The following is a 27,931-nucleotide window of genomic DNA, read 5'->3' as shown; positions in this document are numbered from 1 at the left end:
CAGGAATATAACTTAACACTGATGCACGGGGATAACTCCTGTGAATTTTTATTAGTCTCCAGTTATATGACCAAATGGCATGAAAGAAACTTATCCAACACCAATTTCATGTTGATAGGAAATATATATGCTAATATCTTCACAAACAACTGGATGGGTGGGGGTCTTCACTAATGACAGGAGAAATAGGGTGTTATTGTCTTCAGGAATGACTGAAAGAACCAGTCAGGTTCTGCAAGAATGGCTGTGGGGGCCTTTAGGGGAAATGGGTCTTCATGTCTCTACGAACGTCAAGCCAAGCAAATTACAGAATCCAGAGAGCTGGACCCAGACTTTCTGAGATTTACAGTAATAGGAGAAAGGGGTCCGCACAAACTCTATTGCAGAACTCAGAAAGCCTAAACTTTAGGGGAAAATGACCCTGCATGCATATTTAGTCGGTGGTTCAGAAGTCTGTGCTTTCCTAGTATCTCAGCCAGTGGAGAAAGGAACACAGCAACATGCACTCAGGAGTTTAAGATAAAAGGAGGCTGTGCCCTCCAAAACCTTGTGAAACACTCACCTCCACAGAGGTACAGCCCAGCGTACTCTCTCCCTTTATTGGAATAAATTTGCAGGACTCCGTCTCCTTTACAGACACTGGCTTTTCACAGCACAGCTTTTCCACACAATGTGAATAAGCAGGCACTTCTTTATTTTGGTGCAAGGAACCCAGGGAATTACTCCTCCGAGAATGTTCTGCTTAGTAAACAAAATCCATCCATTTGATATACTTTTTCTGCTAAGTCATCATTACGTAAGTTCTTTTACATTTTATGAAAAATATGTCTGCTCTTAAATTTAACCTTAACCATAACTGGTTTTGCTAGTTTAATAGCTTCATCAATATTCATACCTTAAGACAATGGGGCATCTCTACTGAGCTCCGACCTACCGATTGGAATCCTGGATATTCCAATCAAGATGGGAAGGGTAGGGGTTTCCAAGCAGTATAACTGGTCTGCATGATGGTTTCCAGAGTTTCTTGAACAAAACATAAGACGTCCAGTAGCTTCTTGTCGAGGTTTCTGCTGCATATTTTACACACAGGACTCCTGACATTCCTATACCTTATACTTCACAATTTTCTACTTGTAATCATAACCAGCTCTTTTATATTATTAAATCGATTATTTTATCAGAGTATTTATAATATGAAGTCTCAATGGGTCCTCAGCCCGTGGGGGAATATGAAAGGACCACTCTGTGATTGTTAAAAAAACGTGACGCGCTTGCAGCAGTGAGCTGTGGGAGCTCTCTGGAGAGCTGAGAAGGCAGGAAGGAAAGCGGCAGGGAGGAGGGGCTCAGCCTGGAGGGATCCGGGAGGCACAATCCACCGCGGCTCTCCGCGGGTGAGCCCTCAGCACCGCGCTCTCCGCAGCCGGCGGCCGGGCCCCGCACACCCCGCGCGGGGCGGGCAGGACGCGCCGGCGCCGCCTCTGCCCCGCCCCGGAGCTCCCGCCCCGCTGCCCGGAGCCAGGGTCTCCTTCCGTCTCCCATCGGGGCCGACAGTCGGGGCTCTGGACGAGTCGCCGGCCGGATTCGGTGAGGACGTGCGTGCCGGCGGGAATAAGGAAGGGAGGGAGCGAGAGAGCGAGCGAGCGGGCGGGCGGGCGAGCGAGCGAGCAGGGCGGGGGCCGTGCCGTGCCGTGCCGTCCTGTCCTCACTTGCCCTCAGCCCGCGGGGCCGCTCCCCGGGAGCTGCCGGCCTCTGCGGAGGGCTCGGAGCGGGCGGGGCCCTTTCTGTGGGCCGGAGAGCGGGGAGGCCGCGGGTCCGCAGCAGCGGGGGCCGCGCAGCGCCGGGGCGCCCGCCGTGAGCCGGGGGGCGCGGGGGGCCCGGGCGGAGCGCGGGGCCCGCAGCGAGTCCGCTGCTCGTCTCGCAGAACCAATTAACGTCAATTAGTAAGTGTCCTGCGAGTGCCTGAACAAGGACAATGCGATGCGCAGGCTCCGGGAACATCCGCCGCCCCGATCACTTTAAGGACGCAGAGGTTTGTTTGCTGTATTTCTCCGTAGGATATGACAATGCAGGGAGATGCGGTTAAAAGATACTGAAAAAAAAACCCAACCCAAATCAACAAACTAGGAAATCCCCTCCCCCCCCCCCCCCCCAAACAAAAGTGACGAGAGAAAGTAATCACTGTCAGGGTTGATGACCGGGTATTTCGAGTGTCCTGTGTTTAAATTCTGAGATGAAAGTCCAGCGTTAGTGATTTTTTTGCTTCAGCCTCTCAGATAGGCATTACAAGGTGTGCGGTAAGGAGCCGGTGCTCTGCTTTGTGCAAGAGGGACACCTGCAGTCGTGTATTGTGGTTGGACTGATGAAACTGTTTATACTATAACAGAAAAAAAAACACCAAACGTATTTAAAGAGGTATATGCTCACTCTTTCTGTTTTGGGTTGTCTGAGTAGTGTAGCTGATATAATTAACTCGCTTATTCCATGCAGAGGCAGATGGAAATGTGAGAAAAAAGTGCAAGTACCCCATCAATCTGTAGTGATTTTCTTCCTGTGCTTTGGGAGATGTGCTTTGTATGTCCGTGGCATCAATGAAAACCCAAGGCATCAGGTAGAACGCGAGTAGATTTTCTGCTGGGGCACTGGATGTGTTTCAGAAGCCCATAGGAATGCTGGCAGTTGTTTTCCTAGAAGTTGTTAGGAGGCTGACTCAACTCTTTCTAGGAGTTTCATGGTAACTTTGGGCATTTCCCTGCTCTTAACTAGCCTTCTGGGAGGACTTAAAAATAGAATAAAACAAACCCAGCTCATTGTGACTCCTGGTAAATATTTTCTCCTGAGAAAATATTCATCTGAGAATGATGGGAGTAAAACTTGTTACAAACATCAAAAACTCCTAGCTGGGCTCTTATCACTCTGTTCCCTTGAACTAGCCAACTGATGTCCCAAAACATTCAGTTAGATATTCCTGGCAGGGAAAACAAACTTGTGATAATGATTGCTTTTATATTACTGTCTGCAAAATTAAATAATTTACTCTCGATGCCTATGCCAGTATAAAAGTTCCCCTGAATCTCAGAAAGTCCAAAGTCTTGGAAAACTTATTGCCAACTGCTTCCCAAGATGCTTACCAGGAACCATTAGTTCAGTGTTTGTGTGGCTCACTGCAGTGAGTTCAAGAATCCAGCCGTCTTTGTAGTTAAAGCTTAAACAGTATTCTTTTCTCCAGGAAATAATATATTGTCTCATGTTTTAATAGAAGAAAAAAACCCAAACATTTCAGCATGCTTTATATCAAGTCTGTTATGGGATGTTTTGGTTTACTTCTAAGTAAAAGCTAAAACTTTCTCCAGTTCATTGATCTACCAGATTTTTAGAAATTTTATTTTTGTTGTTGTGGTTCTGATTTCTACTTAAAACTCAGATGCTTTTTTGCTCTTCCCCCTTCCTACTAATCTTCAAAAAAATAGTTGTAAAGTGGTAAAATACTTTGATTTGCAGGAGGCTGTCCCTCAAACACTGGCTCTTTAGAAGCCAACAAATTGCTGACTTGGATTGCTTCTGCAGGCTAAGGTGTTTTGGTAGGAGAATATTTTTATAAGTTTCTAAAATTTACACAAATCAGCCTTTCCCAACTGTTTTATTTGCCTTTTTTTGTTTGGTTTCATTTGCTGCAGCCATGAGTGACATATCAGTGGGTTGGAGATGTGAGACTCCAAATGTCACAGCATTTGTGGTCTTGTAATAATTAACCTGTTAGTTTGATGTTGAGCCTTTCTTCTTTGTGTTGAAGACTAACAGTTGTCAGAGGGAGAAGAGTACTCCCCACCCCATGATTTAAAAGACTTGGATCAAGACAGCAAAAGGAATAAAAGAGGGAGCAGAAAGCCAAGAAGGTGCAATTCAATTTTCTTAATTCCTAGAGGAGTTCCAGCTTTGCTAAGCATGGCTATGAGAGCTTGTGAAAAACCTTAGAGCCTGCTGGTGACTTAAAAGGAAAGAAAAAAGAAAAGCAAGGAAAAATGGTGAAAACACCCATTATGGTTTTTAGCATATTGCTAAGGCAATGCTAATCTTTGCCTTTTTAAACTGTTAATGGACACTAATGAAAGGGGACTGGTTCTTCACAGGAAATTGGAATTCAAAATCTGCCAGGGGACCTTTTGATATATTACTGGTAATCAGGACATAGGAGACTCTGGTGGTGGTGTTGGTACTGGTCATTGCTCCTTCGGTAAAAGCAGCACTTGAAGCTTACAGACTGTTGTCCCTTCTAGGACCCAAGACCAGGGAGGAGCTCCTGTTCCTCCAGTGAATGCTCCACATCTGTCTGAAGAGACACACGAGATTGCTGAAGTAAGTGATCTTTTTTTCTTTTTAAAAGTGAAATTGTGGATGCCATTTAATTGTCTGCTTTGGTTCATCCTGAAGCACCACAAGTGGTAGCATCAGTGTGACTAAAGAGGTAGAAATGGGGAAGAGAATAGGGTTAAGGAAAACACAAACTTGCCTACCTGTCTTTGTTACTCAAAGCATTTCTAAGCTATATTAAATACTGTTATATGCAGTTTTTAAAAAAACTGTAGTACTTTCCCATTGCTGAAAGGGACTGGATTTTTTTTTTTTTCACACTTTTGTTTGCTAAACACTACTAGTATGTTTCTCACTATCATTTGTCATTCTGATAAACATAAGCAATTCAAGTTCTCAGGAGTTTCAAAACTGCACAGGACAGTGTTAATGTAGAGCAAAAAGGCTGTAGGAATTTGTGCTTTGAGGAATTTCAAGGAAGCTAATTTAATGAAATGATTGATATTGTAACTTATAGCAGGCAGGAAACTTCACCAATCAGAAGAGAAACTATACTTTTTAAAAACACTCCTGTGATCTTGAAGGTAGCACTAAGCCTTCATGCTGGATATAAATGGTCTCCATAAAATGCAAATATGCCAAAAAGCTCTTATAGCATGTGATTGTGAAAGATTCAATGACCAAAATTCAAGTAACTTCTTAATTTGCACTTCAGTCAGTATCTTGTACATAGATTGCAGACTTGTCTCCCATGAGTGGTCATTAGGCGTTGGATGATTAGCAAGCAGTACTTCTAAAAGGGGATGATGTCTACAACTACTGAGGATATAAGACAGTTCTTTAAATATGCATTGAAACTTGAAAGGAATTTGGAAATTCCTCAGAGGTTGAAGCATGTATATGGTTTCTCTGCATTTCACTTGTTTCTGTGAAGTACTGAGGCCTGAACAATAGGCCCTGAGCTGAAGTTTGTTCTCAATGAACCTTCCAACCAAATGTTGCCTAATATTTGTATCCACTTATTAGTGAAAGATGCATGATCATTAGTAAAACATATAGTGTGATAAGAATATATTTCTTCCTGTGTTCAGAGCCCAGTCAGGGCCATGAAATCAGATACCTGGCCTTGTTTGGAAGTACATGGTTAAAGCCAAATCCCTTGGTTCCTCCTTGAGCCCTGGCCAGGCTTTGGGTGGAACCGAAGAAGAGAATGAAACCAGGTGTTCCTGCACTAGAAGATACATACATGGAATCTTGTTTATTCAACAATATAAATACTGGACCTTCTCACAGTGAAGATGGAGACCTCACCTGCGGGTGGATGTACCTCAAGAATTTTCCAGTTACCAGGAGTGGCTCTCCAGTCCTTCGCTGTGGCTGGAGCTCCCCAGCTGAAGTGCAGATTTGGATGATAATAAAATATTAGGTGATGTACCTTTCCTAATTACTATAGGCAATCTTCTGTAGTAGTGATTAGCTGCATTGTTTAGCTTATCCTTTTGTAATTCTTTGCTGTTTTAAACTATAGTAATTTACACTTATTCCTTAAAGTTGGTGTTTGTGTCTTTTGTGCTAACCATGTCCACTGGCAGAACAGTATTGTAAATAAAAATTTGCAGTTGAAGTGTAGGGGTGTAGGTATTTTCTAAAAAATGTTGTTCCATCCAAGAAAAGGCAGCTCTGGACTTCGCTTCATCTTTAGCTGACCTTCTTCCATCATAGTAATATGCTCAACTAGAAAAGCATGAGCTACAGATAATACTTACAGCATTGTGTTTCAGTTATATACATCAACTCTTCTGCAGAGGCAAGGGTATTCCTGTATGAAGGAGTGATGCTACCATTAGAAAAGCTTTCATCTGTAGGATTCTGAATGGAAAATTTGGTGATGCCAATTTGTCTGATGAATCCAGTCTGTGTTATTAATGCCTTTTCCCTGCAAATCTTTTCTGCTGAAAATTGCTTTCTCAGGCTTGCAGCTATTACTCAGAAGTGAACATATTTTTTTTTCTCTGTGGAGTATGAGCAATAAATGCTTGGTTGATACAATCAAGGAATTGAATACAATCTTGAAGATTTCAGTTTGTTCTGAACAATGACTGAACAATTGCTTTTGCTGGTGTTTGTGTGTTGCTTGGTACCACGGAGAAACAGAATGTTTAAATTCCTTGTGAAGCATGGCTCCTCCAAATGCCTGGTGTCCATAGTGCTTGCAGAAGAGCTACTTTTAGGTTTCAGAATAACCTCTTGGAGCTCAGTTTAGATGCTGCTTATGACAAATTCCATTTTTTTTTTTGTAGCTAGTGCTTCCGGTTGTTGATACATGGAATGGTGATTATCTGCATTAACTCATTTGTGGTGAGAAGAATGACTTCTTTATTCTTGACCTGTTGACTATGACCACAGTTCCCATGACACTTGTGACAGTGTTGCTGGGTGCAATTATTACTTTCAGGACAGTGGATTGGGACCAATGCCAGATGCCATGGAATGCCTTTTTCTTGATTTTTTAAATTATTGTACTATTCCCCAAATAAGTCTTAAAATGGAATTACATAATTGTAATTTCTCAACTACAGAATTTCTGGGTTCCCACCAAGATTTAAGGCACATTCAGAGATTGATGCTTGTTTCATTGCTTTTCTACATTTGTTTTGCTGATGGGAAGGATCAGAAAAGACAGCAAATTAAGAAATAAGTGTAATTTAATATAATACAAAAAAGCAAAGAATTACAAAAGGATATGATAGGATAAGCATCAGCTGGGGGCAACCACTGTCACAGCAAAGGACTGGAGAACTACTCCTGGTAAATGGAAAATCCTGCAGGTGTTTCCACCCACCGAAACGAGGCTTCTGACTTAGCTGTGAGAGGGTCCCCTTTTTATTCTGTTGAATAAACAAGCCACTGTAACTTCTAGTGCTGGAACATGTGGTTTCTTTCTCCTACTGGGTTTCTTCCAAAGCCTGGCCAGGACTCAAGGAGGAACCAAGGGAGTTATCTTTGATTTTACACTCCCAACCAAGGCAAGATTTGGCCTTGCCTAGGTTCTAAATACTGAAACCATAGTTTTGCCAATGAGCAGATACATATATCATGTGGTTGGAAGGTTCATCTAGAGGTCAGCTTTGGCCCAAGGTCTGTTGTTCAGACCTTAGTACTTAACATTTTTCTGCTGTCACCATGACGTGTGATAAGTAGAAATCTGTATCAAACATCCTTGTTGAAACCAAATTTCAAAATTTTTTTTGACATAAATACTAAAATTGGAAACTTGTGAGCGTAGCAGGATGTTCTTTCTGTATATCTGTGGGTGAAACAGCTTGAACTTCATGCTATTTGCAAAAATCACCAGTGATCCAGTGATGGAGGGAGGGTGGTCATGTTTTTTTTTTGTGTTGAAGAATGCTGAGATCAGCCTGACTGAAGCACCTCAAACAATATGAGGATGTAAAGAAACTGGTGTTTCCTGATGGGAACTGGCAGTGGCACGGATGTGGGAGACAGATGTTTCCTGATAAAAGGAACCAATGAGTGGTAGTACTAAGCGTGTATTTTAAATGAATTATGTTCTGCTGGGCTAGCCTAGCAATGTAGGACTGACGGTCAGTCATGTTATCCTATAAAAGCTCAAGCTCTCTTTTATTGTAGGGATTTCTAGCACAACCCTTCTAGGATTGTGTGTGCAGATTCTTCCTTTAAGTGGGGATACTTCTCATGGTAACTCCTTGTGGCTGAGTGAGAGATTTGCCCGTGGTCATGAGAATGGGTGACCAAAACCAATCTCTTCCTGACAGTTATTAAGCTAGTTTAGAAAATACCAATTTATTAAATAGTGCACTGTAATAGCAGTTACAGCCTTTTGTACTGAGGAAGATTATGGAGCAGATCATCATCAATGACATCACATGGCACCTATAGGACAACCAGGGAATCAGGCCCAGCCAACATGAACTTATGAAAGGCTTATGAAGGGCAGGTCCTGTTTGATCAACCTTGGTTTAAAACAATTTAAGAACACTCTAAAATGAGTTGTCTCCCATTAGTTTTAACCAATCTCTTTCCATCAATAAAGAGAAACAAGTAGAACAGATATAACTGAAAAAATAGTTTACTAAAAAAAACCAAAAAATCAACAGGCAAAAAACAACAGTAAGAGGACCAGTTTTTTAGAAAGTTTCTGAAATCTCCAGATTCCCAGGGAACAAAGAGAAACTCAAAATGGCAGAGTGACCGCTTCCCCAAGATGGTGCCTGCCATGGGGGAGACAAAGGGAAAATGGTGGCAGCCCCCCCACCCCTCCCTTTATCTCTCTGTTGGTGGCAACTCCGGTGGCTGGTACTTGCTTAAGGGCTAGGACTCGTGGAGGGACTTTGCCTTCTCGTTGGCAGAAGAAAGCAAGACAAGACCTGTGGGCTGGTGTGACTTGGTGCCTTCTTGCCTCAGCCAGGCACTGTTGGTGGGCTGGGGTCACCACACCATTACAAATGGAGAGGGGAGTTTAAACCAGTCCCCCTGCCCAGGCCTTTGACAGTAGACAGTAACTTAATCGAGGTGGCCAACACCCAAAAACTCACTCTTGTTTTGCAAGTACTTAATGGCCATTTAGGTCTATTACAAAATGAATGATTTATTGAATAGACCAAGGGAAGCAGACATAAGACTTCAACCAGACTTCTTACCACACATGATAAACAAAGAGATGCTATTAGTAGATAGACAATACAGCGTGATTCAGGTACCTATATTACAGCTAGATTCAATGTATCTTACCATCCAGTTGCTGGTGGGCCATACATCAAATCTTTCCTCTCAATTTCCAGAAAAGTATGTACAAAGATATGTCCAAGCTTTGTAGGAGAAGCCATCCTACCCATTCCCAGGGAGTGTGTAAGAGTTCTATCTCCGTAATAATTTTTGTGACTTTTATAGTTGTGAAGAGCAGTGTCTTTTGGTCAAAGATACTTCTTTTATCTCTTCCTGCATCTGCTCCCCAGACCAAGATGTTGATTCTTAGTTGGGTGTCTTGGCCCCTCTGGCTCCAGAGATAACCCCCTGCCAGGCCTTTGACCTTGCCTGGGTTATCTCTTCCGCATGCACCAGCCATCCGTGGTAGAGAGGAACGTCCTGCTGTGCACATGGAGCCGGACTGCTCTGCTTCTCTGGGTGCGCAACACTGCTGCAGACAGGTGTTGCAAAATTCACTCTGAAATAGTTTTTGATTGGGAAATGCAGCTTCTCGAGTTGCTGCTGTTGACAGTAGAGCCAAAAGGCATGCCAGAGGCAAGAGGAAGCTCTGTCTGAGCTTTAATGACTTTGAGAATGAAGTGTATTCACTTCATCTCCAAACAAAAAAACCCCACTAACAAACTGAAAAGTACTGTTTATGCAGTGTTGGATAACACTGAATAAAATCACATTAAGAGTCCAGGTGTTTGGAGGAGACAATGCTGAAAACAAAAAGGAAGGCTGGGAAGGAGAGCCTGATGTAACATGAAGGCTACAGGAGTAAAACCTAACCATCCTATGTACATTTTACTGAAGTCCAAAAAGGTTCATGCACTGGCTTTCCTAGATCATCTAGGTGGGTTACCCTGTTGTAGGAGGAAATCATGTGTGACGAGCTGACTTTCCCCTCACGAAGCCATGTTCGCTGTGGCTGATGATTGTTGTCTTCCAAGTGTTTTTCAGTACCTTCCAGAAAAATATTTTCCATGATTTTACCAGACACTGAAGTGACACTGACAGGCCTCTACCTTCCAGGGTCCTCCTTCTTGTCCTTCTTGAAAACTGGGACAACATTCGCCAGCTTCCAGTCAGCTGAGACTTCTCCAGATTCCCAGAATCACTCAAAAACCACCAAGAGAGACTTAGTGATGACATCAGCAGCTCTTTAAAGATTATTGGATGAATCCCATCAGGATCTGTCAGAAGTTGATAGGTAAAAGGGGGAAATACACTGTTGGAAATGGTGGAATGGGAATCTGCAAAGAGAAGTGACTACTAGTCTTTGTATGCTTAAATTTACTGTAAATGTTCTGTGATTATTTGGCAATCTGAGATTAAAGTAATTTTTCACAATAGAGACAGACAAGACACTTGTTTTTTCATGCAGAATATTATTGCACACAGCTCATTTTTATGTGCTATCAGAAGGCACCGTGTTTGAACCTAATAGGTCAGCAGATCCTTGAAACTCAGTTCATTGGTTGGTCATGGCTAGTGTACATGCCTGTCAAACTTTTTTCTTTCTAGATGTGTTTACATTTTTTCTTCATGGGTTCTCATGGGATAGACTTCTTATTTTTGCAGGTGCCATTAACTGTCATGGTCTTAGAATTCATTCTCACAGAAATAAGCAGAGATTTGCACTGTTACAGGATTCCAGTCTCATGAAAGCTGACAGGTTTCTCATGGGAGCTTAGGCTAGCTATTAGCTTAGCTGAAGTAATAAGGCCTGATTTTACAAGGTCTTTCTTTTATAAGGGTTTTACCTATATGTAACAGTAATTTCCAACTAATTATCTCTCATGTAACTGCTAAGAATTTTGGGGCAAGAAAATTCCTGTGTGCTGGTGCTGTTGTGACATCTAAAATACAGTTACAAAGAAAGGAAAAAGAGAATTATGGATGTTTATGTACTCTTTTCTTTGGGTACGTTTAGGTGATTCAGACTGTTTTTCTATAACACCGTAAGTCGGATGTGCTGAATTTGATTTAAATAGTTTAGGTTAAATGAGACATGCTGCTACAAGTCCCGAAGCAGAAACAGGAGAGCAAAGTTTTGCTGGCCTGCAGCTGAACTTTTGTCCTTTTAATTCTTAGAATCTTCTGTTTGCTGAACTGCTTTCTGCAGAGGTACAAAATAGCTGTGATCACAGTGGCTGGCATTGAAATGTGTGTTTAAAGAGTTTTGGCTCTATTAAAGGGCACTTTCAGCAATGAATATTTTAGAGCTATTGTGAGTGCCTCAGTTACACTTGTTGCAGAGGAGATTTAGACCACTTAGGGAACCACTGGCGCAGGTAGCTGGAAAAGTGGTTTTATTTGAAGTGAAATGATGTAAAAGTGAGGCTTAAGAAAGTGCCCTAGCACTTTAATCTTACTGTACAGATTCAATAACAGTAATAATTCAAAAGTATTAATACATTATCTTAATGCCCTATGATACGAAGTCATGCACAATGTCAATCACCAGAGATCTGCAGTTGGTAAAGAGTCTTTCAGCAAGGAAGAACTTAGAGGTGACCCAGCTTAAGGAGAGGTTGCAACCGTGCAGCTGGGAGAGATCAAAAAAAGGCTCACCTGAACTTTCATATTTGTTGAATAAAGTGGTTGGCTTGTAGTCAAATTAAATGCCATGGAAAAGGTAGGCATGAAATTCCTTGCACCCACAATTTCATGCGTTCCTTACTAATTAGTCTTGGAAGAACTACCTGCTATTAATGTGTTATTCGGTTGACTGGTGTTCCTAGCTCTTATACATCAAAGCTCTTTGTGTCACCCTGTTCCTACATGGGTTTTCAAATAATAGGTTGGAGCTGGAAAAGTCCATGACTACACCTGGTTACGGCCTACGCCTTTACTTCCTTGTGAGCCTGAGCCAAACTGTCAAGAATTTGGTCAAGGAGTTGAGCTCATCCCATGACTACAGTCAATCCACTTTATTGACTCAGAGTGGTAGTGCAGTTACCTCTTGCCTATGTCATCAATGTGTGTTATATTGCACATAAGTGGTGAGGGTACAGTTATTTGATGAGTTGCTTAGCTTAATTATTATAATTAACGTTTATTATATACCATTGCGCAAATGGATACTGATATTGTTGAATATTTTTAGGAGAAGGGTTGGAAGTGTTTGTGCATATTCCAGTCCCAGGTGCAATATGTGCACAGCAAGGAATAGAGAGAGTCACCCATCTGACTAAAACCTGGGCCTTTCATGACAAAAGAACCTAGGAGACTCAATATTTGCATTTGGAGGAAGGAGTATAGTGGGTAAGGGAAACAGACTGCAAGACACTTTCAGAAATACCTTTGGTACTGGCATGCAAAAAGATTCCTTTAAAAATAACCCAAACACTTAACACTCTGGGCAGGACCCTGACACTTACCAGGGAGATAGAAAATTCCTGGTGGTCATTGAGGGCTGAAATTTGGAGTTGTATCTTATATAAGATTCCTATCTATATGTGCTAGGAAAGTCAGCAAGATACAGGTGATGCGACACATCAGAAGAGGGAGAGGTTTCAGCTAATATTGCTCGAGCTACCTTAGCATCAATGGCAGGATTATAGCCATGGCTGAGGTAAATGAGTAAAGGTATAATTAATGCCATTTTAGAATGAAGTGTATTCACTTCATCTCCAAACAAAAAACCCCAAAAAAGTGAGCTTGGTAGGCCTAGTGGGTGGGACACTGGAGGAACATCTTTAATGTCTAAACTGACTGTGCATAGATGAGAGGAAAGGTAAATGGCATTAATTATTTTGGCAGCTTTTGTGACTGCATTGTGAGGCAGAGGGGGGCAAAGTTTATGTTGCCATAAACTTACGATTAAAAGAATAATTTTATGATTTTATTAGACATAAATTTATGACAGGTAGCTGTCACAGGCAGAATGGAAGCTTCACACAAGGTTTATCATGTGTACTCTCCTGTTGAGTCACAGGGTGTAGAAGGGATCCTGTTGCTTTCTAAACTCCTCCTCAGAGAGGAGTCTGGGTGTGGCTGGATCCAGTTCTAGACACAGACATAGTAAAGGTTTATGCCTAAAGAATTTCTAAGGTGCAGTTGAATCTTTATACAGCTTCATCCCACAGGATAAAAGAAGGCAAACCAATATTAATTTTTTTTATGGTGTTAATACTGATGATAATATTGATCATAATACTAGTTAGACTAAAGGACCTTAACCAAAATAAATTACTACACAGTATAGATAGTTAACTATCATTACAGTGATAATTTTAAAGTGGCAAAATAATCAAGTAGAGATTGGTGTTGCTTACTCACACCAATGTCTGTGTGCATATCTTTTTAACTCAGCCTTGGGAAAGAACCTTGGATTGTCCCCATTCAAAGGAGGTATCTCCACACACACTTCTAGAAGAGAGTATGTTAAGAGTGTTAGAAGCATAAAACAGTGAAGTAAATAGCAAAGCTCAGTATGAGATGGAGCTCACACATCAGAGCATCAGTGATCACAGCAGACATGGAAACCTGATGGAGGTTTTTGTTGCCATGGCGTTGGGTAGGAATGTAAAGTGCCAAAGGAATAGTGCAGTCTCAATACCAGGAAATGTTTTGTACAACTGCTACCAGGTATACCTCCTACCAAGAAATACTGCATACAACACAACCCCTAAGATCAGAAAATTGGACCATCCACAGCACTCTGCACAATAATGGCTAATAAGGACCCTGATTTTGTGTTCAGCTGGGGATGAGAATTTGACATGAAAATTGTTGGGACCCATTTTCCTCGCCCTCTGCAGAAGGGGCACCTTTTGGTTAGACTTGTGTCCTCGGCTATGCAGAGTGTTTTGATGTGAGAAATTGAGCTTGTGATTGCCATTGTATTGTTAGGGCTATATTTAGCTACTCTGCAGTTTATGCAGATACTACTGGCACTCCAAAAGAGCCGTGTATGTTGCATTTAATAAACCATAGTATTTGTGCATCAGACTGGTTCTTTTGAATGCAACTGGACTTATACTCAATAGACTATTGGAGCACCAAATTCCAGGCCTTTAGTTATGCATTTTACATTTGTAAAAAGTCCCTGCTGTTAAAAATTTGGACTGGGTTTTTATAGCGGTCGACTGTCAGTCAGATGTTTCTGGGCCAACTGTTTCAGGTCAGTTGCCTTTAGCTCAGCAATGTCAGGTAAATTATCAGTACTGTCACTTTTTGGTTACTTTATCAGGAGCTTTGTTGCATCCTCACTTGTGCCAGTTTCTGCCAGGAAACATTGTTCCTCACATCCTCAGAATGTTCAGCTTTGAGATTATTGAATCAGGCTAGTCTCAGCATTATTCTACACCAAGTGCAGCTTTATTCCCCTTCTCCATCCATCACTGATAACTTTTACAATCAGGGTATTGTTTGAGCTGCTTTACCCCCATGGATGCAGAGTGTCCTGCTCCAGTGGCTGTGGTTAGATGTCAGGACCCACTGAACTTGTGAGCTGACTGGCTGAGGCTGTTAAAAGGGGAAGTGGGTGCAAGTGAATACTCACTTTTTTCAGTTTTCTGAGAAGAGACATGATGAATTTTGGGGCTTGCAGGATGTTCTGGGTCTCTGAGGCGTGTTAACAGTATGGGTCACAGGAGGTAGGGGAGGTGCTTCACAGAGACCCCAGAGTAGGGGGACTTGGATTCAGAAGTACCTGGAGATTGTACCTTCCCAGGAGCATCATGGAAGGTCTGGTCTATGAGTGGTTCTGTTTGTGGAAGTAAAAAAGCTAATACCTTGCAGGCATTTGTAGGTCTTTCTAGTTAGAAATATCTGCATCATGGCCTAATGGTCTCACTGAGCAAGAGTGGCCAAATTATTGGAGAGAAATACTTGTAAAAGTATCTTATCTGAATCTTATCTTATATGTTACCATTATTTTTGGTAGCTTGCTGCATCTTGCTTATCTGACATGTACCTGTAGTCCTGTGAAAAACGACGTGTAATGTAGAGGTATATATAAACTCTGTCACTACCCCAGCTGGGCAAGGTTCAACTCGTCAGAGACTGTTACTTGGCTGCTCTTTGTGGTGCATAGCTCTGCAGCTACATGCAGTGATAAACTGCTGCTGTGCAGACCTGACCAGAATTGTATAGGAGTTATTCCGCAGCAGAGGTTAGAGCCGCTCAAAAACAGGTCCTCAGGCTGGCTGGCTTTTAATGAAGCCGCACTTGATTGATCTTGGGAAGGGCTGAAGGGGCTCCTGGAGATTGAGGGCTACTGCAGAGGGTGACAGAAGTGGTCCCCTCCATTGTGATCAACTGAAGGCAGAATTTTGACTGCCCATGAGGACATACAGATGGTGATGCCATTGATGGTGGCATCTACCTCCAAATGGGAAGTCTCTGTAAGATGCACCATCCATGGCACCTGAGAAGAATCATCAGGTTCTGTCTGGGGTGCTAACTACATGTGATAAGTCTGGGTCACCAAGGGCTGGGGCATTTCCAGTTGGTGAAATGATGGGAGGGGCACTAGGGCCCTTGCTCAAACCCTGGTGAGAAAAATTGCAGCATAGGGGCTTGTTGGCAACAGCCAATAAAACGTGTTGGGTCTGTGTGGGCTGCCTGGTTGGAATACCTGGGGCTAAACAGGCTTTTAAGATTCCTTGGGTCAGGGCCCTTTAGCACAGGCTTAGGGAGGTTTTAACCAGGGGTTTGGTGGTAACTGTGGCTGCATCCAGACAGGATGCAGGATGACAGAACAAGCATAGCAGAACATAGCTGGGACCGTGTGGTGCTGGGCATTGTGACTGCTGATGTTAGTGGGCTCTGAGTGGTCCAGGACTGTTTAAGTAGTGGGTGCTGCTGGGTCTCAGATGGAAGACAAACTCATAGTGATTTACTAAATATTGATGTTGATCTAGTATCAATATCAATCTGTTGATGGATAAAAGACTGTAAGAGTTTAAAGTTAGAAAGCATATGTTTAATCAGCACAGGGCAGGTACTTGGGGTAGTCCCCTAAGATGCACTGCAAATTCACAAAAGATTCCAGTGTCTGTTTATTTACAAAAGTCTTGAATACCCAAAATACTAATACATATTCATAATGCTAACACCTCCCATTCTCTGCTTCATATTAAAATACATGGTAATAAGTTTAAAAGGTTGTTACTCCTGTGTGGTTGGTTCCTTGAATTGAAGGGGTGGTCATTTTTAGTGAGGAGTGGTTGTAAAAGATGAAGGATAACCCATCTTCCTCACTCTGACCTTTCTACCTTTACAATGGTTTACATTACAACTGACACTTGGGGGAACTCCACTTTCCTCCCTTCATGACTTTTAAATGGGTTTCCAGATGTATGGTCTGTGTTCTTCCTGGGCCTATTTATCAGTTTCCCTGTTCCTCATTATAAGCACAGCTAAACAAACATACAATTACAAGTAATTCATTATCTAAATCCCTGGATTTATTATCTCAAATCCTGCTTCTAACCTAATCATTACCTCTAATTGATTCCAGCAAAGTCTATCTCTAGCTAAAAGCTTTAACTTTTCTAAAGTTCTTAATTTTTTAAAAATTCGTGACTCAATAGGACTTTACCTGGCACACAGGGGTTACACCTAAAAAATTATTGATAACCAGCCTTCTCGTGTTCAATCCCAAATCTGTGGGACTGTCCCAGGAAATATTCTGGGGACCTTGGTCACCTCAAGACCTTTATCTTTGAGCGTATGTTAGTGATACCAGAAGTACAGTTGTGTTTACCAATGGAGTTTGTAGTTAGATTCCAGACCCTACAGGAGGGCCCAGGCTTCTGATTCTGAAATTCAGGGGGTCATGTGATATATTTGCAATTCAGGTTAAGTAGCACACAGTAACAGATTTGTGATAGTGCTCACCTGATTTGGCATGGGATTTTGCCTGTGGAAAAGCATTCATAGACACAGTTACGGTGCCTCCATTGACACCATACTCAGTTTAATTGTTAGTCTGATTCATAGGCCTAGTCTGGCTTCAAGGAGGTAGGAATTTGACATACGATTATCTGAAATCAAATTGGACCAACTATTTCTGTCCTGGTTGTCTTGATCAATTTTTCTTTCAGAAAAAAAAAATCTTCTTTCAGAGTTTCTTTCAGAAGCTCACTTTCAGGCAGCTTCCAGCCACCTGACAAGCTTTTCCTGGGCAGATAGTGCCATCACAGGGACACCGTGGCCTTCTGTTTTCTCCACTGTCACTTCAAGGCTTCTAACACAGACACTGGCAAGAGTTGTAGAGTTGTGTCTGTTCCAGCTTAAGTGTCCTGCTGGGCTTCAGGCATTTCTTGTTTGTAGGGGAATAACTCGGACTTCAGCTGCATTAGGTAGTGCTCAGCATTTCTAAGACCATGAGCTGTAACACAAATAGGCAGGGTAACTTTCCCTTCATGCTTTTATCTTTCTGACTTTTTCTATTCCTAGAAGAGAACAGGTAGTTCCCTCCATGAGAGCATCTGGCGCCCAAAGGCAGGGCAAGGCCCCAAACCAATTAGTTCAGGCACCTGTAACAAGGCTCAGGCAAGTTATGATGCCATGTACTGCATCTCTCTGTTGACACCGGAGTGGAGGGACTTGATGCAGCCTGCTGAGTTAGATTTGGAATGTAGTAACAAACACCAGACCAACAGCTTTAGGGGTAAACAGTTTCTCTCAAAACAACAGGTGATTCTTGGGGATGGTCCTGTGTGTTTCCTCTTATAGTAATTCCTGTAACACATAACTCAAATCAAGAATTCCAAAGTATATCCATTACAGCCTCCACCCCTGGTCCTTTTGGGCTGGGTTGTAGGGTTTACCATTGCAATGAACCCTTCCTCTTGTCTCCAGCTTGGCTTCAACAATGGGTTTCTAATTTATTTTCAATCTTGATGGTGACAATAATTGGATTTTACTCTTAGTGAAGTTGTGAAGCTGCATGTAGTCAAAGTTCCTCCTCTAGCAAGGATTTTACAGTTACTAGGGGTTAGCATCTTAGTCTTGTTTGCCTCTCTTACAATTATGTTCCCAGATAATGTGAATGCCTTAAGTTTCCTCAGCATTTGTCTAATTCAAGGATTGTTTTATCCCAAATCATTTTTCAGGAAATACCCAGTGTAACATTAGCAGCCTGAAAGCGTAACCTTGGATGCAAAAACCTGTTTTGTCTGCTAAGATTCCTGCATCACTGTAAGTATTGCCTGGACACTGATGTTGATGATTTTTATGAATTTCCTATGCCACTTCGTTTTCCTGTCTTCTTTTGTTGTTGGTGTCTTAGAGAGCAGAGAAAGTAAAAGAGTGAGGAAAGATAGAGCTGTCTTTGAATCTTGAAAATAACACCTGGAAAACTGTAACACTGGGTCTTTTATTTCTTATAGGCTAGATATGAGTGATACTTCTCATTCTCAAATTTGAAATCAGAAGAGTCTTAAAATCTAAAAGATCCCATGAAGGAATGTCAGGAGCCTTGGGTAACCTGGGAGAAATGACATGAAAGATTCTGTTGAGAAACTGTCTTAACACCCTGCACAAAGCAAGGTGTTTGTTCTGTCCTAGGTGGGTTTGATCATACTCAAAGGAGCTTATTGAGATACAGACAAGCATTCATTCCTGTCAGTTGTCATGGGGTTTTTTGTGATACTTTGTGCGTTTTTGGAGGCTGAAATAGTGTTAGGCTTTGAGGGCACTGTCTCTAAAGACTTTACAGAGTAACATGCTCACCCGTTTGGGTTTGTTGATAATCCATGTGCATTCTGGAATATAACACATGAAGGCATAGAGATATGTGACTTTGTCAGCTCCTGAAGGTGTAAGTACTGCAGTAGCATAAGTGTTGTTGTCATCTTTATGCTTCATGCCTTCTCCCAGCTAAGTTAATGCTGCCAACAGAATTAGGGGCTCTTTGCTTGTAGATCACTGATGTGCCTGTAGAGGCACAGTCATGTTTCTCAAAATTAAACTAGTGGGCAACATTATTATGAGAGATTTTTACTAAACCCAAAATAATTTTTCCATTTATTTTGTTGTATTTGAAGGTATAATTGAAATTGAGTCTTACTGTCTGAAAACCCTGGCCTGTATTTTATTCTGTAGGTGTTTCTTGTGTTCAGCTCTTTAGTATTGTTCATTGTGTCATGTTATACACCTACCTGGGGGCTTTTTTTCCATTGTTTTAGGATTATTAGCTGTATTTAGCTTCAGCAATCTATTGTTAAATTAAAAGGTTGAATGATAACAGAATTAGCAGAATAGTGTGACTTTTTTTTAAAATCATTAGATAGTCAGTAGAGTCGTTAGTTGCTTCTCCTTTTATCCTTTAACTGTGTTCTGGGAAACAATTTATGCAACTTGACTTTGACAGCATTTTATGTCCATGCGTTGTGCTAATGGGGTTGCTCTCCTACCCAGCAATTTAAGTTCGACAGTGCCATTCATGATGCATTCTAAATCACTTCTTAGTAAATTAAATAGGTCTTGATCAAAAGGTTGTAATTTTTGTAAATTTTTTTTTGTAGCATTTTGGTTTTGCCTGAAGAAAAAGAAAACAAGAGAAGATGGACTGGAATGTAAGGCCAGTCCAGAATGCTGATGCAAATACAAACCTACAAAGTGAAGGAGCGTGTTTCACTCAGTTACTTCCTAATGGACATGCTTTTCCTCAGACAAATGCTAACTCTTCTAAAAATGCATGCACTTATGCTGAAAATAACCAAATTGTGTATATGCCAACTATCAATGTTGCCTTCCCTGGTGTAAATGCTGAAGGATTCAAAACTTCAGATCAAACCTCACCAGGAGCATCTGTAACTGGTAATAATTTTTTCACATCGAAATACTCAGTTAAACGACATCAACAGATGTACATAACAGCACCAAAACCTCCCAGTCAGAATTCACCTTTGCGGCCAGAGACGACTCTGACTTCTTGGCCAGTCTCTAATCCCTGCAGTTATCCCTGCAGAAATTTACCCCCTCTGTCCTCTCAAATGAACACAGGGAATAGTGTAAGGAGCCTGCTTGGGGAGCCTCAGTATGCCAATACCAGTGCTTACAACATGCAGCCAGAAATGCTGCAGCATAATTCTCTGAGACTTGCAACACTACATCAAGGTGGCATTCATCCCCAGAGTAGTTCTTTTCCTCTCGGTACTCCTGGGCAGCATGTCCAGCCCCAAATATTTAATTCCAGTACTCAACAGGGTAAAGTTTCATATTCAATGAATCAAAATACTGGAGCAAATATACATCTGCCACAATTTCATCAGAGTCAGATGACATCAGAAGCTCCCAGAGGATGTTCTGCACCATCTTTGTTGCCTGCCAACTGTGTTTCAAGACCTGCAGCACAATCTTCAATGGGTGCACCACAGGAAGTGCAAAATATACCTAATGGATACAACATTAACCAGCAGAGGTGCCCACTGGATCCAAAAAATGCTCCTGGGTTTAATAGTATTCAGCAACTCTGTCAGAAGCAGCAATCTGGAGAAGTCAGTCAATCAGTCAGGAATGTCTATAATCCAAGTGGAAGTGTGACAACAAATCGGTCTTTTAATGAAAGCTCTGTGTCATCCCCTGGCATTCCCAAAGAACTGCTTGATGTTGTGAAAGAAATAGAAGCTCTTTCTTCAAAGCCACTGAATGATCCTGCTTCAGTTCCAGAGAGCCAGACTAATAGTTTGATGAATGGGCCTGTTAATGCTCAGGTTTCTTCAGCGGCAGCAACACAGGGAATAGGAATTACAAAGGAGAGGCTAGCTTGGGAAGCTGAAAAGCTGAACTGTCTTAAAAAAAGGGTTGTCCTGCTTGAAACGGTTCATAATTATAAAAAAAAAATCTATCATGCCAAAAATACGCTTCTTCCTCCTACTAGTTATCCATGTTCTCCTGCTAATTGTCTTCCATGTGTGCCCAAACAAAATGTACCACTTTCCCCATCTGAACCAGTGGGGACAGAGAGGCCCACACTTGCGATTTCACATGATGAAAGAAAGGACAAAAACCTAGCCAGTGTTGACAACAGAAGATTGGAGGTGACTCAAAGTGACCCTCAGGTGGAGCAGGGAAGCCTTTCATCAAGCTTCACTCCTATTCCCTCTCAGAGCAAAGTCCCAGCTCAATTTAATAATCCTGAGAGCACCTTGGAACAAAGGGATGTGCATGCCTTGGCCTCTTCTCAAGGAACTGTGACTTCCTCAAACAGTGCTTCATGTTTTACTCAAGCAGGGAGCTCTGTCAAGACTGCATCAAAGACTGTGCAAATTGGCCCTGAGAACTCATCATTTCTTCAGTTTGTATTGAGCAGCACAAATGTGCTGAAAGAGAAGACAGCTGGTGCTACTGCTGATAAAATATTGACGAGTCTCCTGTGTAATGAAAAACCAGTGCTCGATACATCTGTCTCAGGTGAAAGCTTGCTAAAAGACACTAGAGAGAAGAACACAGAAAGTCTGAAAGGTGAGCAGGCATCTGTGGCTCACACAAACTCTCCTGCATCAGAAACAACTGCATCTGGTGACGCTAAATTCCAGACCGAGGTAGCTCAGAAAAAGCCGCCATTTACTGAAAATGCATCCTGTAACCAGAGCAATTGTAGTTACACTGTGGAAGAGGTGGCTGCATGCCTGCGCATGTGGGAGAAGTTTCCATCAGAATCTGTAAGTGTGCAAAATAAACAGTCAAATGAGAGCCCTACAGCAAATCAGGTTCCACCCTCCAACCAAAACACAAAAGCAGGAAAAAAAAATGTTCTGTCTAGCGTGGACGAGACCATTTTCCCTGTAACAACTACCTCTGTGGGACAAAAACTTGATACATTGACTTCCAATTTGATAAAAAATTTTGAACCTCAAGTTGCAGTTGTCTCTCCTTTAGTGCTTTGTGAACAAAGAACAGTAAGTGAGCAGGCAGGCAAGATCCCAACACCTGAAGGTAAAACCTATCCAGTGATCGATTTGGAAAGCACATGTAGCTTGCAAGAAGAGGGGAAAAATGGTTTAAATGTGGCAAATACTGCCAAAGGAACAATAGAAAATGCTAGGTCATCACCCAGTGATTGTGTTCTGGAACAAAAAGTGGACTCAGATTTACAACAGATCAAATTAGGTGATGAAAACCAAAGGAAAGTTAGTCCATCTGCACAAAATGAAAGAAAAAATCTGCAGCTTGGATTACAAAAGAAGGCTAGTCTTCCTGAATCAGGCACAAATTTTTGTAGTCAAATCTCTCAAGAAGGTATAAGGGACCACAAAGACAAGCAAGCTGTCTTAGAGGCAGGAGATTCATCCACAGCTGTGCTGGAAAATGAGATGTTTTGTATTTCTAGTGTATGCTCTCTTGTTGAAGGTGATAAATTTTATAATGCACAAATAGCAGGCATGTTTAGGTCAGTCTATGAGACACAAATATCAGAAGGAAGTGCATCTGGTGCAAGGCAAAAGGAACAACATCCGGACTTGCGTAAAACTGAGCTGAGCAATAACACTTCCCGAAGAGAAAGCTTGCTGCTGAAGATGTTGGAAGAATCATCAAGTCATTTGGAGAAAGAAAGCAGAGGCAATCCCCCTAAAGCAGTTTCTACCTCTGAACAAAACATGACTCTCAAGGCATCTTCCAAGCATCCTGAAAATTACTTAGAAAGTCTTGCTAATATAAATCAGAAGTTAGCTCAAAATTCACTAGATTCTTCTATCAGCATGACTGTTAAAACTAATGCACCCGCTGTTCCAGGAGACCACAGTAAACAAAATTCCATGCCTAATAAAAATAGCACAGAAAAGGAGGTGAACTTTTTTGGAAGAGAACCTAGTAAATATCTAGAAGATCAGCTGCTTGCTCTAGTGAAAGAATTTCCATATGGCATTGAAGGTGCTGATATGCTAACAAAAGGAGCAGCACAAAATCGTTCTGTGGCTGAAGGGACAGAGAATCAGTCTCAAAAAGAGGTTAAAATTAGTGACAAGAATGCTCATTTGAAGGACCCAGTAAATCAGACTAAAATTACGGTGTTAAGCTCTGATCAGGTTCAAGAGCTGTCTCCTGGACAAAACCAGTGTCCTTCTAGTGACAGCAAGAGAGAAGTGAGTCAGCAGTCAGAAAAGGCTTCAGCTGACAAGGGCAACCTTGAAGGCTGTGTCCAGCCTAGTCAGAAACCGTGTGAGGAAGAAAAAGCTCCACAAAAAAGTCCCAAGTCCAGTGAAAAAAGTGAAGATTGCTCTTTAACAGGTGGTTTGTCTGTAGAATATAAAACACCTCATTGTCCCTCTCAGTTAGAAACATCTGGTTCAGAGAAAAATGATTGTCAACTTTCAAAAGCTGAAAATACTGGCTCTGCAGAGACAGAAGAAAACAGTCAATCTGATACCTTGAAAAAGAAAAACTCTGCAGTGGGAGACTTAACAATTTCTGAAAAAATCACAGACAGTATTAGCAAAATTAAAGATACTTGCAAATACACTTCTGCAATGAACAAAAATCCTAGGCCGAAGGTGGATAATGAATACAAACTGCCTACAACACAGGAAAAAATTGGACTTTTTAATTCCTTTGAAAAACAGGATGCTGATAAATACAAAAGCAGCAGTTGTAAGGAAAATCTGCAAATTGACAAAGGAACCCAAGTGTCAAGTAAAGAATTTCATTCTGACAAAAAGGAGCACCAGACAGCTTCCCAAGAGTTACCAGAGAAAACTGATCATACATATGCAGACAACATGGCAAAGTTGTCCATAAAGAAAGAGAGAGTTTTCAAAACTGAGTCCCTTTCAAAGGATATAACCAGTCCAGGTTTGACCTTGAAATCCAAAATGGACACTCACCAATCTGTCAAGTCAGAAACCGTTGAAATTAAGCACTCTGAAGTCAGTCAAGGACAAAAATTTAAAACTGGTGAAGAGACTTCAGCTGAAGAGCAAAGCTGTAAGAAACAAAAGGAGCTGCTTAGGCAAGACGTAGGAATTAGTGTCAAAGAGCAAGCGAAATTACCAGCAGAAATAAAACATAAAAAATTGAGTAGTTACCAAGCTGATGCTGTGAAACTCTCAGATAGTAGCACTGTAGACTTCAAATCAAGACACACAAAATATTCTCAGCATAAATCTGTGAAAGTTCATCCTTTGCAGGAGCAGGCATACAAACGGAAGATGAAGGAAAATATGGTTGGGAAGAGAGAACTTAAAAAAGCAAAGCTAGAAGAGGAAAAACTGAAACAATCTGAAGCAAAGAGTTCTAAACAGCTTGCGCACAATTGCATGCTAAATGCTGACAAAGCTAAAAATCTGAATGGAGAAAATGGTTGGAAACCAAGGAGTTCCTTAGCAGATTGCGCTGTGCTTAAACTGCAGAGAAAAAGGGCTCGATCTTCTACCATATCTAAAAACTACTTTTCTAGCAAAGAAAGACACCTCGATGGTCTAAACAAAGACAAGTGCACTGAGAAAATGTTTCCTGATAAAAATCTTCTATACCTAAACAGAAGAAATAACAGACTAAAGCTGCATCTTCAAAAGGAACCCAAAAAACACTACCTGAACAGAGTGGCATTTAAACGTACAGCACAGGAGCGCATTTATCTGACAAAATTAGAGACGTCACCTGTCAGACCTGTCTGGCATAGAGCCACCAAAGTGTCACAAAGCAGCGAGTCAAAAAGAGATGTGTCTGTCTCGACAGCTGAGAAATCATGCAAACAGGAACTCCTTGAGTTCAAGCTGTGTCCAGAGATACTGTTCAGAAATCCAGCCCCTGGTGAAGAAAGCTTAGCTGCAAAGAATTCTCCAGAAAGAGATAAAGTTGTTGTAGAAGGTATGATGCTGTCTTGATGATTCATTTGTGAGTAAAAACTGTGTATTCATTTTTAAATGCATGTTGCACAAAGCTACAGACAGTGAAAACATGGGACTGTAGAGGCTGAAAGCTGAGATATCCTAACTTGTTCTGTGACAGACCATAGCCGTGTCTTAAGCTGAAAAAGTACATGGGAGTTTACCTTCAATTTTCTGTGAGCCTTAGAGAATGAAAATTAGAGCATGGCAGTTTCAAGTAACTTTTGGAGAAGGCTTTCTAAAGTACTTGTAGAAGTTAGCTTGGCTTGGTTGTAGAAAGTAGATTCCCTTGGCACAGTTACCAAAGGAGATGTGATTTGTATTCACTGTTCACATGGTTGTGCATCAGTCTGGCTGGGCAGAGGAGGGAGAGATCTTTTGTGACATTGAGGAATAGAGTAGGCTTAGGCCAGACATATCCTGCCCACAGTCCCCATGACCTTTGCCATCTTTGCTTTAAGCATCCATTTTTCCTTCTCTTCTTTACCCCATTTTTCAGCATTTTACATAGTGCATTCTGGAGCATATTTATGTCAAATATTGTATTTGATTTTTAAATGAACCCAAATCTTAAGCTGTACATATCAGCCCTTGGAGTCAGATTCATACCCAAAGGAAATTTCCTTTTGCATGTGCTAGTATATGTGTTAGAATTTAATGCTTGATAGAGGCCTAAATTTGTGATACAGAAACCTCAGAAACATTTCTTTAAAATTTCTTTTTAGGTGTCAAGAGTAAAAAAGAAGATTGGTTAAAATGTGAACCAGTGAAGCAAAAGAAAGTGGAAGAGATTTCTACAGGTGAAGTGACTTCTGAATGTCCCATTTGAAATACAAGTTAAATCCTCTTTGCTTGGTTTTAAATGTTCCTTTACAGTAGTAAATCTTAATAAAGCATTTTAAATTATTATTTTCTCATTCTGCTGATTAAATGGATATCAGAGAATAGATTAGAAGTATCAAATATTTGTGTAGCTTTTTATTATTAATGAATATGTTGTTGGAAATGTTAAAATTTTCCTGTGCTGTTAACTTGGATGTAGCACTGGTAACAGTGTTTAAATTTAATTTGTTTTAATTTGTATATAAGGATTCTTTCATGCTTTAAAATATAGGAAGTGATGTAGCAGAATGTAGTGCAAAAACAGAAAGCGATTTTTAAAATAAATCTGACTTGCACAGTTGGTTGCTGCTGTCCACACATAACACCTGTGCTCACAAATTGCAGGACCTGTGTCCCAGTAGTCTAGACAAGATAATCTGTATGACACCCAGAGGAAAAATGGGACCACTGTTAACATCTTCCTCATGTCTCTTGAATGGCAAATTGCTTTTTGGATGGTCTTTTATACCCTCTAGGAGTCAACTGTCACAACATCTCAGGATCTTGTTTGTTCCATCCTTTTTAAATCTTGGGTGAGGTTGCTCCCAGCTGTCCTTGTTTCTTTGCTTTAAGTACCTCTCTGGCTCTAATCTTGTTTTTCTAGTTAGTGGTCTAACAGGGAACAAAATGCATTCTGTAGCCTTGCTGCTGTCTGCTTCTTAGCTTTAGAGCAGAGTGCTTGCATGCTGATACTTGTGTTGTGATGTTGCAGGTGACATAGTTTGCAACCTTTGCATCTTTTGTTGCTGTTGCCTTTGTCCTTGGGCTTCGGTGTCTGCCATCTTTTTAGCCCTTCCTCTTGCTTCTTCTCTTCCTTACACAAATGCACGTTTTCTGTCACACCTTTCTTAACACTCTCCAGAAATCTCTCCTGTGATTTGACACCCAAATAGCCATTTTGTGCTTAAAGATACATTGTTTTAAATTTGAGGTGCCTGGTGCTTTAGGAAGGAAGTTTGTGGCATCCTTTTTGACACTGAAAGGCCTTAGGTACCACATGCATAAGGAATAGAGTCCTTTGAGACTCTTGCTTTAACATGCTTGTCTATCTTGCAGCTGAGGACAGTATTCCCCTTGATACAGCTATACAGATCCTGGATGGAGATGGAAAGACTCTTCACATTCCTGTCAAAGACTCAAAAGAGATGTTTCAGACCTACAGGAAAATGTATCTGGAAAAAAAGATGCAAAAGTCTTGATAGCACTCCTGTATCAAAGGTCTTACTGTCTCTGAGAAAAAAATGCCAACACTAAGATGATTTTTTTTCTGTTTACTTCATATTGCTGAACAAATGTAAAAACCCACGGTTTTCTGGTGGGTGTCGAGAATTTCCTTCCCTATTTTCCTCATATTTGTGAATAATTACCATCTTATCCTGTATTTATTGTCCAAATATGCTTTGGCGCTGTAAATGCTGTTTTAAACATATTGTTTCTTTTGGCATATTTGATCTTATTTTTTTTTAAGATAGAGTAGCTCATTGAATCTTGACCGAAAAATAACAAACTCATTTAAACTGTCATAGCCTGGTTTTTTTTCCTGATTCTCAAAATCTTCTACTTGTTATACTTTCCATTGCTGGCAGTGGAAAAATATTTCTGCTGCAAAGGGATTGCAGTGGATTCCCAAGCATTACACTTCTGTTTCCCACTACGGTAGTCTGTTTTGCTTCTAAAAAGGCTCTCTGTTTTTTGTAGAAACTTTTTTTCCTAAACTGGGACTAGAAATATAAACCCCTCAATTCAGGCATACAGATCAGGGGCATTTAAGAAATATTTATGCTGCTACCCAGTTTTGTTACATTTCTTTTTGTGGCACTTGTATGGACTGAACTCTTGAGTTCTTAGTTTGAACACAGTGCTGCAAACTACTAGTTTAGTGAAGACTTCTCTTGCTTTTCTTTCTCTCTTTGCAGTTGAAGTGTGGGGAGTTCGAATTCAGTCTTGTCTGAGTTCAGCTAGACTATAATTTTTTTGTTTATAAAGTGTTAGATTGTGTTTGCTTACACATTCACTGTGACGTAACGGTTGTATTTGTCATTGGCTATCTTCTGTTAAGTGCCTTTTCACTGTTATTCAAAATTTAAAATCAAATCGTATTTTTACAGAGATTTGGTACTTAATTCTTTCTATCTTACTAAACCTTTATGCTGAACAAAAAACCTGTAGATACTTCACTGAACGATTTTTATACTTGAAATAAACTTTTGAGGACTTCA

General features: G+C 41.1%; 1 protein-coding gene across 1 annotated transcript; it reads left to right on the top strand.

Annotated features, from left to right (window-relative positions):
- The first annotated feature begins 1,474 nt into the window (after window positions 1-1,474).
- RESF1 (retroelement silencing factor 1) lies at window positions 1,475-27,931 on the top strand. The gene is made up of 7 exons (XM_014256873.2): window positions 1,475-1,584; window positions 4,275-4,353; window positions 10,072-10,249; window positions 18,111-18,195; window positions 19,524-24,810; window positions 25,556-25,630; window positions 26,769-27,931. The coding sequence occupies exons 5-7, from the start codon at window positions 19,563-19,565 to the stop codon at window positions 26,909-26,911; spliced, it is 5,466 nt and encodes a 1,821-aa protein (XP_014112348.2). The 5' UTR covers window positions 1,475-1,584; window positions 4,275-4,353; window positions 10,072-10,249; window positions 18,111-18,195; window positions 19,524-19,562; the 3' UTR covers window positions 26,912-27,931.

The sequence above is a fragment of the Pseudopodoces humilis genome, chromosome 5 (assembly GCF_049639895.1).
Source record: "Pseudopodoces humilis isolate 2021_Gansu_Grassland_sample_001 chromosome 5, ASM4963989v1, whole genome shotgun sequence".
Taxonomy (NCBI): domain Eukaryota; kingdom Metazoa; phylum Chordata; class Aves; order Passeriformes; family Paridae; genus Pseudopodoces; species Pseudopodoces humilis.
This window is presented reverse-complemented; position numbering and strand designations above follow the sequence as displayed.

Excerpts from the sequence above, each read along its gene's own strand:
- RESF1 (XM_014256873.2), top strand. The coding sequence starts at position 19,563 with ATGGACTGGAATGTAAGGCCAGTCCAGAATGCTGATGCAAATACAAAC. Across the intron at positions 24,811-25,555 it reads AGATAAAGTTGTTGTAGAAG|GTGTCAAGAGTAAAAAAGAA; the intron begins GTATGATGCTGT and ends ATTTCTTTTTAG. Across the intron at positions 25,631-26,768 it reads AGTGGAAGAGATTTCTACAG|CTGAGGACAGTATTCCCCTT; the intron begins GTGAAGTGACTT and ends TCTATCTTGCAG.